At 41.9% G+C, this 13124-nt stretch overlaps 1 protein-coding gene across 2 annotated transcripts in view; it reads right to left on the reverse strand.

Moving 5' to 3' along the window:
* Positions 1 to 950: 950 nt before the first annotated feature.
* Positions 951 to 13124, reverse strand: part of PPP1CC (protein phosphatase 1 catalytic subunit gamma) — a 29671-nt gene continuing 17497 nt past the window's right edge. The window contains exon 8 of one of the 2 annotated variants that reach the window (XM_074356780.1): positions 951 to 1332. In XM_074356780.1, coding sequence (XP_074212881.1) covers positions 1235 to 1332 — 98 coding nt within the window. In that variant the 3' untranslated portion in view covers positions 951 to 1234. Of the gene's footprint in view, positions 1333 to 12553; positions 12947 to 13124 lie in introns of those variants that run through there. The other variant, XM_074356781.1, reaches the window with a different exon arrangement.

Genomic DNA, 13124 nt, shown 5'->3' on the forward strand with positions numbered 1-13124 from the left:
CAGTCAGCACCTTGCCATACTGCCTGCTCTGTCTTTAGAATGCAAATAGAACTCTTTACATGTTGGGCACAGGAACTTTTTACTCCTGCTAAAAAAGGAGTCTTGAGTCCTCCTTATCCCTGACCTGTCCCCACCCCCAACCTGATGACCCGAAGCCCCAGGATTCTCCATCCTCTTTCTCGTCCTCACTGTCACCGTCCTGGGCCATGTCACCACCACCTGTTGCTTGCAGCAGTCTTTCCGCCTCCACGCTCTTCCTCAGACCTGCTCCCTGCACCGAGAGTGATCTTTATAAAATTTCTTCTCTTATGAAATACTGCAGATATTCAAACACTATATAGGATACTATAAAAACGGCCATATCCTCACCACCAGATTAAGGAATAAAGTATTTTTCTTGAGTCATAAAGCTCAGAAACCTTCACTGACTTCCCTTCCCTAACGTGGTGGAGGAGGCACTCTCTGCCTGGGCCCTGTTCCCCTGAGCCTCAGCCATACCTTTCTGCTCCTGCCGCCCTGCCTCGACTTCCTCTCCTGCACCAGGCTCCCTGCTCGGGGCTGGCGGGCCTGCGGTTCCTCCTGTGGAAACACCATCTGGGTGCAGCCGTCACCCTCTCACACTCAGCTCTGCTGCAGTGGCACTTCCTCAGGGAAGTCCCTCAACCCCCCCGGGGCGGGCCGGCCCTGGTCAGCTCCCTGCTCACACCTGCCTCTCCTCCAGGCTGTGAGTTCCTTGGGGCCCGGACTGCTGCCTTCCCACGGCCTGTGCAGAGCAGCTGCTGTGACTAGTCCCCGAATGAAGAAAGGTACTAAGGAGGTGGCAGCCTTTTGCAACTCCAGTAAAATACACATTCCTTCACTTAACAAGAATTTATTGAGTGGCTACTATGTACCCGACTGACCTTTATTTTAAAACATGTTATTTGCCTTAATAATAACAATCTGTGCTTTAGTTTCCTCATTCATCAGTGAAAAGGGGATCAGAGTACCTACTCTGGGTGTGGAAGACTGAACAAGCTAACGCGGGGCGGGCTCAGCGTGCAGCCTGCACACAGTCAGAGGGGCCGTGAGGGCCGACCTCAGACAGGTGCCGGGTTTTACAACAGACAAAACAAGGGCCCCACACAACACCTGCTGGGTCTCTTCCTGGGCCCCAAATAGAACGTCCAGTTTCTTGAGCTTGTGCTGGCAACACCATTTCCTCTCTGCACTTCCCAACTTCAGGCTTGGCTGTTCATCTGGAACGATTACAAATGCAACTGCTCTTGAAGGTGCTCAGTGCCTTTCTGTCAATGTGGGGGAATTCACGCCTCTGCTGGTTGTTAATTCTAGCTGTTGGAGAAGGAAGCAAGGGGGGAAAAGCATATTAAAACGATCCTCTCATAAAATTCCACCCAATCTGCCACTGGGAAGTGTGGACTGCATTGGGAGGACATCAATTTATGGTTTTTCCTGGGAAAACCAAATATATAGGTACTTGAACAAAGGAGCTGTTGGTATTTGGTAGCATTTTTAAACTATTCTGTTGAGAGGCTGCTTTGTTTCCTATCATTGCACTAAATAAACTGATGAAAAATCCAGAAGTCCACTTTGGCTGCAAGCAATAGAAAGCTAAATTCTAAGGAAATCTGTCACTTAACTGAACCAGTCCAGTGGTAGAACAAGCTTCAAGTACGGTCTGATCAAGGCTCTGGCTCTGTTTCTCTGTTCTCTTGGCCCTGCTATTTATCTCCGGTTGGATTTTTCTTCAGACCAGTTTTCCTCCTTGTTGCAAAATGTAGGCGTTATAGGCTTCACATTGACATCCTTACAACTTCCAAAGGCCAGAGGTCTTCTTGGCACCCCTTCTCCCCCAGAGAATGGTCCTGGGTTTCCTTCTGTTCTGATTAGACCAATCTGGGGTGTCTTTACACTCCTAAACAACACATTGGCCAGAGAAATGCCATGTGCTAGGTGGCCTGGGCAGGGCTGACTATGGCTAAACCAGCTTCTGTGCCAAGGAGTAGTGGGATTAATTCCGTCCAACCTTTGGCTCTATATATAGGAGAGGGTGGGGTCCACGGTGGGTGTGGGGTGGGAAACTGCACTGTCCAAAAGCTGGGGGGATTTCTAAGTGTGAGCAACGGAGTTTCCCAAAGTAAACTTGAGAGGAAAAAGGATACTTGAGCCCAGGGATGCATCAGGCTCCACCTCCTGAGCCTGAAATTCCCATCCAGAGCGCCTAGTGGGAGGCCGTGTTGTGTTCCAATTGTGTCCAATTTCACCCTCACAGAAATAACCCTGAACCCAAGGAAGGGGGAAGAATCTGTTCTGGCACCTCTACTGTACGCTGAGGACATGTCAGCATTCAACAAATATCTGTCTTTGACGGAAGGAACTAAGGATGCATTGACCTGTAATCAAAAGGCACTAACTGATATGTCATTGAAACTTGATGTGACACATCCAGATGTGTGCACACTACTCACAAGTACACACGTGCCCCTAAATAAAAATAACTGATCTAGAAGAACAGAGGACACGTGAGACCATGGAAGGGCTGGCACCTAAATGGCCCTGGTTTCTGGTTTTAAATCGGCGCGGCCCTCCCATCATCCTTCCTTGTTTGTACCTGGCCTACCTCCTGTGACATAGCGACTTATCAGGGGCTCAAGGGGTGAAGCAGGGACACCGGTGACACACCGGGATGCGGAACTGGGTGCCACTGCTGTGCCGATGAGCATTTCAAGCCAGTGTGCTCTCAAAGGATGTTGAAGGAAGGCAAGAAGTGTTCTCCTTTTTTTTAAAAAACATTTTGTTATTGAGTTACAGTCATTTTACAATGCTGTAGGGAGTACTCTCTTTGAAAGGCAAGTTATTATATCAAATTATATTTTTTAAAAAAGCATATACATGTACCCTTTGACTCAGCAATCTCTCTTCTATGAACCTATCCCAACGCCACTAGGCCAGTGACATGGAAACATGTGTGTAAGTTACTGACCACAACACTGCGGTGAGAGCTGGGAACTGCCCCAGCGTCACTGACAGAACTGGTGGAATAAACTGCTACATCCCCAACCTTGGAGGACCACAAAGCTGGAAAAGCGCAAGAGGAACTGTTATGAAATGGTCTCCGAGAGAAACTGTTAAGGGAAAAATGTGAGGTATGAGCAGTGTGTCTGATATGCTTCCATTCTCCAAGAAAGAGGGGGTCTGTTTATACTCAGATGTGTTTACTTATACTAGACACACACACTCAGGATAAACAGGGTGAGGTAAGGACAGGGTGGAGAGGGCAGGGAGACACGTTAGATGTCTCTGAATATAACTTGTACATTTGACTTTGGGACCATGTAAATATTTTATCCTTAAGTACAAAAGCAAAATTTAAATAAAAATAAATTTTAAAAAGCAAAATGAAACAAATGAGCAATTTTATTTTGTCCTGGCATAATCCCACTGAGAGGAATTGTCTCAGGTGACTTTAAAACACAGTAATTTGTGCATCCAGGATTAAAAAGGACCCTAAGGACAAAAAGAACTGTTAAAAAATTATTATTTATATTGCTAATAATATTTATTATTATTCTGAAACTAGTATACTAATACATGATAGGATGAAGCAAATAAATGTTACTACTGCTGGGAACTAAGATTTTCATTGTAATAAAAAAAAGATACAAATGTAAAATTAGAAAAGTAAGAAATGAAATCCTAAACTTGGATTGGAAATTGCATGAATTAATCATTTAGCTTATCTTAGAAATGGTTATTTCCTGGCTTTGCTCACTGAAAAGGCCTAGAAACAACTCAGTGGCAATGAGCCTCAACCCCAACACTCAGACTACAGGTTATTTTTCCCACTCAAGGAGAAATGGAGAAAATTTCAAAACGCACCTAGAACCTCTAGTCAGAGCAGGAGGCAAGGAAACCCATGGTAGAGTCACGTCAAAAGGATACAGGAAGGGAAAAAAAGGATGCGGGGAAACTCAAAGAGGCTGATGGTGAAACGAGAACTTTGAGAAGACAAACTGCAATGGGTTGAAGTTTCAAATATGCTGAAACCCACAAGTTCATGATGATAGTACACCAGAGCCTAACTCACTGGGCACCTGTGACAGGGTGCTGGGGGAACACATCTACTTTGCAAATTCATAAATAAAGGGAAAAGTAAAGCATTTATCCTTCTATAACTCAGGGTAATCAAATAGCAGAGGAAGGGAAGTTTCTCTGTAGAGACGTATTCTTGGTGACAAATAAAGAAGGAATGATGACAGCATCAGAATATAGGTGTCTTACCATCCATCCCTAATGTTTTCGTGTCACGGACTTCAGTGTATTTGAATGCTGACTGGGTATTAGGTGTAATAATGGTATTATAGTCATGTTTTAAAAAACCATCTTTTAGAGGTACAGGCTGAAATGTCGATAAATACAATGATATCTAGGACTTACTTCAAAAGGATGTTAGGGGAGTTTTGTAGAAATGACACAGCTTGGCTCCAAGTTGACTATGGAGGCGGAGTGACAGCTCCATGGGGCTTCAGAATTCTTCTGATTATGCATTTGAAAAATTTTCAGGATGAAAAGTTTAAAAATCTGACATCCCCTTTTGAGTTAACAATTTGACTTTGTGGAATCTATTCAAGAGATAGCACTTGAGCTAATAAACGTGTGTACACCTCAGTATGGGCAAGGATATTTATTCAGCATTATTACAGCAGCAAACAAGGGCAAACAATTTGAAAGTCCATCCATTGGGGGCTGGCTAAATTAATTATGGTCAAGACATACAAACTCTTCAAAGAACAGGGCAGCAATACTTACACATAATGTAGGACAATCTCCAAGATTTATTATGGAGTATAGGTTAATATAACTTATATCCACATGTAGAAGTGTGTTAAAAATTAGTGTGTAAGGAAAAAAGGATCAACTCACAAATACACAGGATTGGAAAGCCGCTGTCTGGGGAGGAAAACTGAAGCTTTAGAGACTTTTCACTGTCTATCCTGTTTTATCTTCAGGAAAAAAACTTAAACCACGTGCATCGCCATTATCCACTATATAAAACCAGTAAGAAAATCTGGACAAGACTCTCTAGGGTTCATGGACATGGGGGCAGCATCGTTATACGTGAGTTGCCACACCTGGCAGGCAGGCTCCACGGGCCTCCTCACTGTCTCCTGCCCAGCCCTCCCTCTGTTCCCTTGTGGTACAAACACAGAGCTGTATGGGGGCCTATAGGCTCATTTCTCTCTTTCGGCACCAATTCAGAAGACACCCCTCAGCCTGAACCTGAGGAACCAGGGTCGGGAACGTGGCTCATTACGAGGAACAAGTGTTTCCGGGTAAACGCTGTCAATTCTGTTGGCATAAAACAGGTCCCGGTGTCAGATCACGGCAGGGTTTTCCCTCCCCACATTTTTCTATTTACTCCTGACTTCACACTATTTTCAACAAAAGGAGGAAGAATGTTCTTTCAATAAGCTTTCTGAAAAATCAGAATCAGGGGCTGCGTTGAAGGAATGAGGTAGTCATATAATGTACTAATAGGGGAAAGTCTACGATAATGAAAACAGTATTTCAATACCACTGGCATAAAAAAAAAAAAAAGAAAGATGGAGTAAGACCTGTACTGAGTGATGATTCCCACGTGGGCCCTAGGCAGAGCCCACGCTCTAACCACTGCCCAGTAGGGCCCTCGGGCGGAGGAGCTGCAGGCTGTTGCCTACGTGGGCTTCTGTAGACTTGAGAGCTAGGGTAATGCACTCAAGGCCACATGTATCTACAAACTCATTACAGAAACGGGTACCTCTGTTGATGTAAGAACTAGCTTGAGCAGCAGAGTTTGCAGAAAACCTTAAAATCAGTTTTCTTTCTCCTACTTCTTTGTAACAAACGACTCCTACAGGAATAAAAAGCTTCAATTGAGTCTTGCCCATCTATGTTGGTTAAGAAACTATTAACAACTCAGAAAGTTCCCTCGTGGCTGGAAGATGTACGATTCTATTGCTTTTTTATCAAAATGAACACAGATGTGCTCAACATAAATACTAAAGTTATTACCAATGGGATCTCTGTTACTCTTGGCAAAGAAACCATGAGTGAAATAATTACTAACAAGAGTGCATACAGACCATTTAAAAATAAGATTTTAAAAAAGAAGAATTAAATTCTACGCCTGAGAATTTATCTCTGTGTTTTAGAAACCCTCTCTAGAATTAGGGCAGTCATTATGAGGTTTGAGGTAGGACTCAGGCCTTCACTCACTCACACCACCACTTACCTCTCTAAATTATGCAAACTTAATGGAGCTATAAATCCTTTCCTTGGGAAGAATAATAATACATTACATAGAATTTCAGGGAGCTCACAGACCCAGACCAATAACCCCAGAAGCTGAACTTGTGGGATTACGGAGTGAGGCGCTTCTGCTGCCTGGTCTCGCTGCTCAATTTATTTGGCTTCTCCAAGTCCTGACAGTCTTTCCACTAGTCGCTTCACTTCCTGGCATGGAACCCAAGTGGTGTAATAAATTCTTACAGGACGAAAATTGCATAACAAATCAACATGGGTCTTTAGAAATAGACTCATGGCCATAGAAAACATAGCCCCCCTGTGGCTACCAGGGGGAAGAGGGGAGGGATAGATTGGGAGTTTGGGCTTGATGGAGACATGTTACTATATGTGAAGCAGATAAGCAGCAAGGACCTACTGTACAGCACAGGGGATTATATTCAATTTCTTTTAATGAGCTGCAATGGAAAAGAAACTGAAAAAAAAATAGGTATGCATGTATATGTATAACTGAATCGCTCTGCTGTACACCTGAAACTAACATTGTAAATCAACTACACTTCAATGAAAAATAAGAATAAAAACCAACATGGGTCTTTAAAATAGTAGTAATACACCCACCCAATAAACTATTTGCTACATCAAACTCTGATCTTAAAAGGATTTGCAGGTGGTAACTTCAAAGTAAAAAACAATTCCCATTTGAAGTGGGATCCAGGATCAAAAGAGAAATCTGACAGGCACCTGAATTCTAAAGTCTCCAGGTTTAAGTGGTGGCATGTTTGAATTCATAAAACAAACAAACAAAAACAGTGCCAAGGATTTAACTTAATTAGATCCACTACTGAAGTAGAAATGAGTTCAGAGACTTGGAGAGATCAAAGGATGGAGAAAGACCCTGAAAGACCCTCTTGATTAACTAAAATGCTGAATGAAATGTAAAAGTTATGTTAAAAAAAAATAAACTATAGGGCAGGCAGGAAAGAGATTAGCAGACTGATGCCTAAACAAAGAGGAAGAGCCTTGAATTTTGGGAAGCAGGTAAGCACCAAAATATTTCAAATTCAGGACAGTGTTTAACTTTGGAAGGAGTATGTAACTGGGGAGGTACTCAGGCAGCTCCTAAGATATTGGTAATCTATTTCTCAAACCAGGTGGTACATATATGGGTGTTTTACAGGTTTTTGTTTGTTTGTTTGTTTAAGATAATTCAATAAATATACACTAGGGGGAAGGTACAGCTCAGTGGTAAAGCACAGGCCTAGCATGCACAAGATCCTGGGTTCAGTCCCCAGTACTTCCATTAAAAATAAGTAAATAAAAACCTAATTACCTCCCCCACCAAAACAAGACAAACAAAAAACACACTAAAAACATACAGCATACAAAACATTTAACACACAAAATGGTAATACTTTGATTTATATATACACATTACAATACATTTAATTAAGTTGTACAAACACACACACACACACACAAAACAAAAAATGTGGCACTGGAACTCCCTCAACGGAAAACCCTGGTCTCCTAAAGGACGTTCTGTTGGAACTGCAGAACACTTTCCCCATCTACTGTGTCCCATAATGCAATGAAAAGAAATGAAAGCCAGCTAAAGCAGCTCTGAAAGTGGTTAACTTGTTTCACTTTCCACCTATAGAGAACTTGGATTGAACTTCTTAGCTAGTTAGATCTTAAGATGAGGCGTCACACAGTTTCAAAAGGCTCTAATAGCATCTCACAGATGCTCATAGGCCTGTAAGCAGGATTAAGTCTCTGCTTCTAATAGAGCCTTTCTGATTTTATTCATTTTACCTACGATGCCTTTGGCATGATTTTGTTTGAAGGGTTCATCCGGCCGAGAAAAAAAAAAAGTTTAAACAGCATTGTCTTAGAGGAATACTAGCTCCCTAGCATGGGGAGAGAATGCCGATGACCTTTTTTGACTCTGTATAAATGCAAAAGCAGAGACTGAAGTTTTAAATGGTGACCAAACTGTGCACCCAATAAGCAATTTGCACTGCAGCAACCATTAGGATTGCTGGCTTGCTTTCTTCTCTTGTCCTTAGTCCATCATCATTAGAAACACCCAAATATCCTAGGACAGAGGGAGGAACACGAAGCAGACCTCAAGCCAATCTAAGCCACACTGGTGAGCAAGATCCAGCTAAACCCTGATCCACCACACTGGGCCCACACGTGCATGTCTTGTTTACGCTGCACAGCCTCCCGACCAAGGGGATTACAGTCTACCATCTGTTACAGCCAACTTTAGCTATCCCTTAAACTAAACATGACGAGGAAGATAGATACTGGTGTTTGTTGGTGGATCACCAAAACTTGGAAAGAAGTGATTTTATTTTGGTAAATAAAAGGTACAGAATCTGACTCCACTAAAGGCTCGTGGAGCTGGTGAATGAGCGGATCTCCCTCAGATGGCACGTGAACTTCTGCCAACCTCAGCAGGAACACCCTTTATCCCACCCGCTCTCCTGCCACACCTACCTAACTTGTCAGAGCTTTTTGCTGGAAAGGTCAAGCAGCCAGTCTGTCCCAGAACATAGTGACTGGTTACTGTTCTTTTGTTCACAAGCCCTGAACAACTGGTGTGTGGGCTGGTCCTCTCTGGGAGACATGGTATTTGATTCTGTGCTAATTGAGTGGCTAGAAGGAAAATGGAATACACGTTTTTAAAGTGGCTCCTTAGTATTTTTCTACAGTTGCATCAAGTATATATCTCAGCTGAATGATTATTAAAATTCAGTGTTTGGTTATAGCCAAACATCACTGCGAAAGAACTGGCTCTCTGGGACACAAGAATTTGAAATTTATCCAAAACAAAAACAAAAACAAAAAAAGCTAAGTCTTAAAATTGTCAGAATTTTCCAAAGTACACATTGGGCAGGAATGACACCTATCACCATCAGTTGCTTTGTTGCTCCTGTGGTCAGTATTTGCCCATCTGTAACACTAAGCAGATGTTTTTACCTGAAGCTGGTAGAAGAGGAAGTTGTCTTTTGGCTGGCCCTACCACCAAAGTGAGTGTTGCAATCCTAATAGTAAGGTAAGACTTAAATCTTCCTCAATTCCTAGATTTAAAATCTGGAATTGGTTGATGACAATGATTTAACATTACAGTCCCTCCATCTGAAGCTTTGTGCAGTGCCTCAAGATGCTAACTATCTTCAGGACTTAAAAGATTTCTGCCACACTGATTAACTTCTAATGTCTTGCAGGCCTTATCAACTTTTGTTAGCTCAAAGAATATAAAGTTCATCCTGAAAGTACCTAGGTAACAATCTATTTCCCTATTTAATTACTGCTAACTTTCTTAGTTTTAACTTTTTGGTTATAAAATAGTGTTTGTAATTAACTGAAGTGCTTTACTTAAACCTATAACATACACGTCATGTAACTGACAGATACCTACACATGACAAAATTCTCACAAGACGCTTACCTGCTTTTGAAATTCAAATGTTTGCAATAAATCCAAATGCCAGGCCTGTGTGAGGGACTGAAGCTCCTGTACTGACCAGATGGACAGCAGTCATCTCTGGGCTCACACAATCAATCACGCACTAATTCAGGGATGCAGAAATTTTAAGTGTTCATCCTTCTTCCTGGGCTGAGGTTGAAGGCACTGATAGTACATCTTCCGTTTCACTCTGTTTGAGGTTCCCATACATAATCCAGCAAGGATGAATGGAAACTGACTCTTGCCGGTATCTGTACCAAGTCTTCCTCATGTAATTTTAAGTTTGTGTTGCCACTGATATAAATTTTGGGAATACTCTTTGGTCTTATAGCTGTTTAGTGAATGCTTGTTACGTGTAAGCCAAATTGCAGGCACTTTTTATGGGTTTCATCTTCACAATTCCACCATTTTACAGGTGAGGACACCGAAGCCTGGAGGGAAAGATGTCATATTCTTCCACTGTAGGCTGGTGTGTACATCTCATTTGCAGAACTAAAAAAACTGAAGAACCATCCCTGCAGATTCAAACTAACTTGGTCTGCAGGGCTCAATGAACTTTGGGTCTGACTTTTCTCGAGGTGGGAAATGGTATAAAGAACTTGAAACCTCTTTATTTTTGAAGCTCTTTGATGTCTTCCACGTACCCAGACATGCAAAACATTCCTTCCTCGCCCTTGTAACAATCACCAGCTCTAGCTCCTCTTCCACTACATTCATGATACTTGGATAAGATCCTTACCTTAGAGGGTCTGTTTTAATTCACACACTTAGTCTGCAAGTTGCCAATATGAGCCTAATGTTATTCACACAGAACCTCCCTGCGATGGCTTTTGTCTTTCTTGGGTACCATGATGCCCACCTCGCCTTAGTTGTACTGGCTCCTCTTACATCTTCACTGGCCAGCACAAGAGTTTCCTTTCAACCTTTCATCATGGCTCCACACTGGGAACCTTAGGTCTCTTCCTCTCCATCAGTCTAAATCCTGTGCCTTCTTCATGGTTCAGCACTCATTTGTTCTCAACTCCCATTATCTCATATTCGTTATGTTACTTGAAAAGTCTCTAGTCTTAAATCAAGGGGCTTGAAGAACAAGGTGCTATGTTTGTATCTGCTGTTCACTGCAGCTAGATGTGGGTAAGCCTAGTCCAGGAGGTACAAATCAGTAATTTCTACAGATGGGTTTATACTATATTATGTTGACTATTTAGCTACATAAGGATGGCTCTCACCTGTCTTTCTAAATGGTTTAGTAAAGGTGCTGTCATCTTGAGAGCCAAAATACTTTTATATAATCACTTAAAACTAGAATTGAAAAAAATTACAAATGATTGCAACAACTTTGTTTCCTAGTTATTTCTTTTGTATCTGCTGAAAATGTCTATAGGTGTTCTCTACACAGTCAATGGTTAGACATGCTTAGCTAGCCATGGCTCAGTATCAGATTGTAATAGGGCTACAAACAAAAGGCTACCTAGAACTCAGCCAACTGAGCTATCAAAACATGAAACACCTGGGATTAATTATAAGATAACAAACAGTAAATGTTTACTGAGTACTATTCTGAGTCAAGCATCCTTCTGAACATATCCCATTATTTCACTCAGTGACTCACAATGCGAGGCAGACACTGTCCCTGTGAGCTAGGGACAGTGGCTCAAAAAGTTAACCACTCAAACCACGTAGCTAGGAGAGGAGCCGGGACTTGGACTGAGTATAACCACTAGTTTACAAAGGCAGATGTGACCACAACTATATGCAGAGATAAAGGACAAATGAGGAAGTAATGTTAGTGCAGATTGGGATTTACAAGGCAAAGCCTGAAGTTCTGCTGTCACATACTAGTGTCAAATACTTGAGTCTCTCCTAAGATCTTATGTCCTAAAACCAAAGACTGATTTTGTCTCTAAACCAGTGCTATGCCTATTCTTTTTGGAAGAGAAATTTAAGCTAGATACCACATGCCACACTCTATAACCCAAGCAGAATGGCCTAATTTTAAAACTATAGGATATTGAAATCCTAGAAGTGACACAATTGATAATGTCCAGGGCATAGCTTAAATATTTATGAAACTGACACAAATTATTGCTCATCACCTTCTTCCTGGAGTCAGAGATCTGGGAGAATATCATGAAAAATTAAAAACGCAAACTCTGAATTTGTCACAAACGTGGAGCAGGAAGGAGGTAGAGGTCACAAGACGAGCACACCAGGGGTCAGAGACACGGCCTCAGGACCAGGGCTTGGGGCGCAGGTCAGGGCTGACCCAGCGCTCCCGTGGCGCTTTCTCTCCACATGCAACTACAGGTTCAAATAACCTTTCACTAGGAGGGCCTCTCCCGACTCCCCGAGGGACACCAGTTTTTGACAGAAAAAAGTGCTTTTCAAATGACACACTCTCCATCCACTTTAATGTACTCTGAGAAATACACGTTCAACACACTTGTGACAAATGTAGTAAGACATTGTGCTCCACTAAGTAAGGGAAGGAAGAAGAGAGCAAAAGACTGTCTAAAAACATTGGTGGCTGAATTAGAATAATTTAAAAAGTAGCTCCTGAATTTTACTGTCAAGCTCAAATGAGCCCAGACAAAAAGAAAACTGGTTACAGATGATATCACAACTCACCAAGTCCCGTGCCTCCCTAACCAGCAGGGGAGGACAGTGCCAGCTCATCGCTCTACTTCAGAAACTTATACCCAGGCTCGAACTCGAAACGTATGAGCATCCATATTCTAATCCATCTTTGGAAAACAGACTACTTGAAGGAAGACAAATCCAAATTGAAACTGCATGGTTTCCAGAGCAATTTATTCATTAAAATCTATTCAATAGGCCATCAACAGTTCTCCTGTGTGTATTGTGCTGATAAATAGACACTGAGAGGATTTAACAAGTTCATCATTTAATAAGTCTGAATTCATTTTCACCACATGGTATTGTACATGGTCATCTGTTGAAACAGATTTCTTTTTAACAGATCTTAGTTTAAAAAAGTCATAGATACTGTGAGTTCTGTATAAACTGGTGGATAGTAAGTTAGTTCCTTTGTTTTGACTTATAAGCCTCAACTTCACCGCAGAATAAAGAATGTAGGCCAAAGAAAGCATTATCGGTCACTCGTATAGAACAGTATTGTTCCTATAATTTGAAGCTTTCTGAATGGACGGGTTCAGGCCTGATGTAACTGTAAAAAGATTACTTAATGAATAGACTATATGGAAATTGTACAAAATGTTATTAACTTTAATCATTAATAGCTTAAACAGCACTATGTTACTAATTGCGATTCAAACTCAAAAACCTGTTTTTGAATCCCCAAGAAGGTGGCATGTGTACACAACCATGCCATCTTGGACTTAGGG

This window comes from Camelus bactrianus, chromosome 32, assembly GCF_048773025.1.
Source record: "Camelus bactrianus isolate YW-2024 breed Bactrian camel chromosome 32, ASM4877302v1, whole genome shotgun sequence".
In the NCBI taxonomy this organism is placed as follows: domain Eukaryota; kingdom Metazoa; phylum Chordata; class Mammalia; order Artiodactyla; family Camelidae; genus Camelus; species Camelus bactrianus.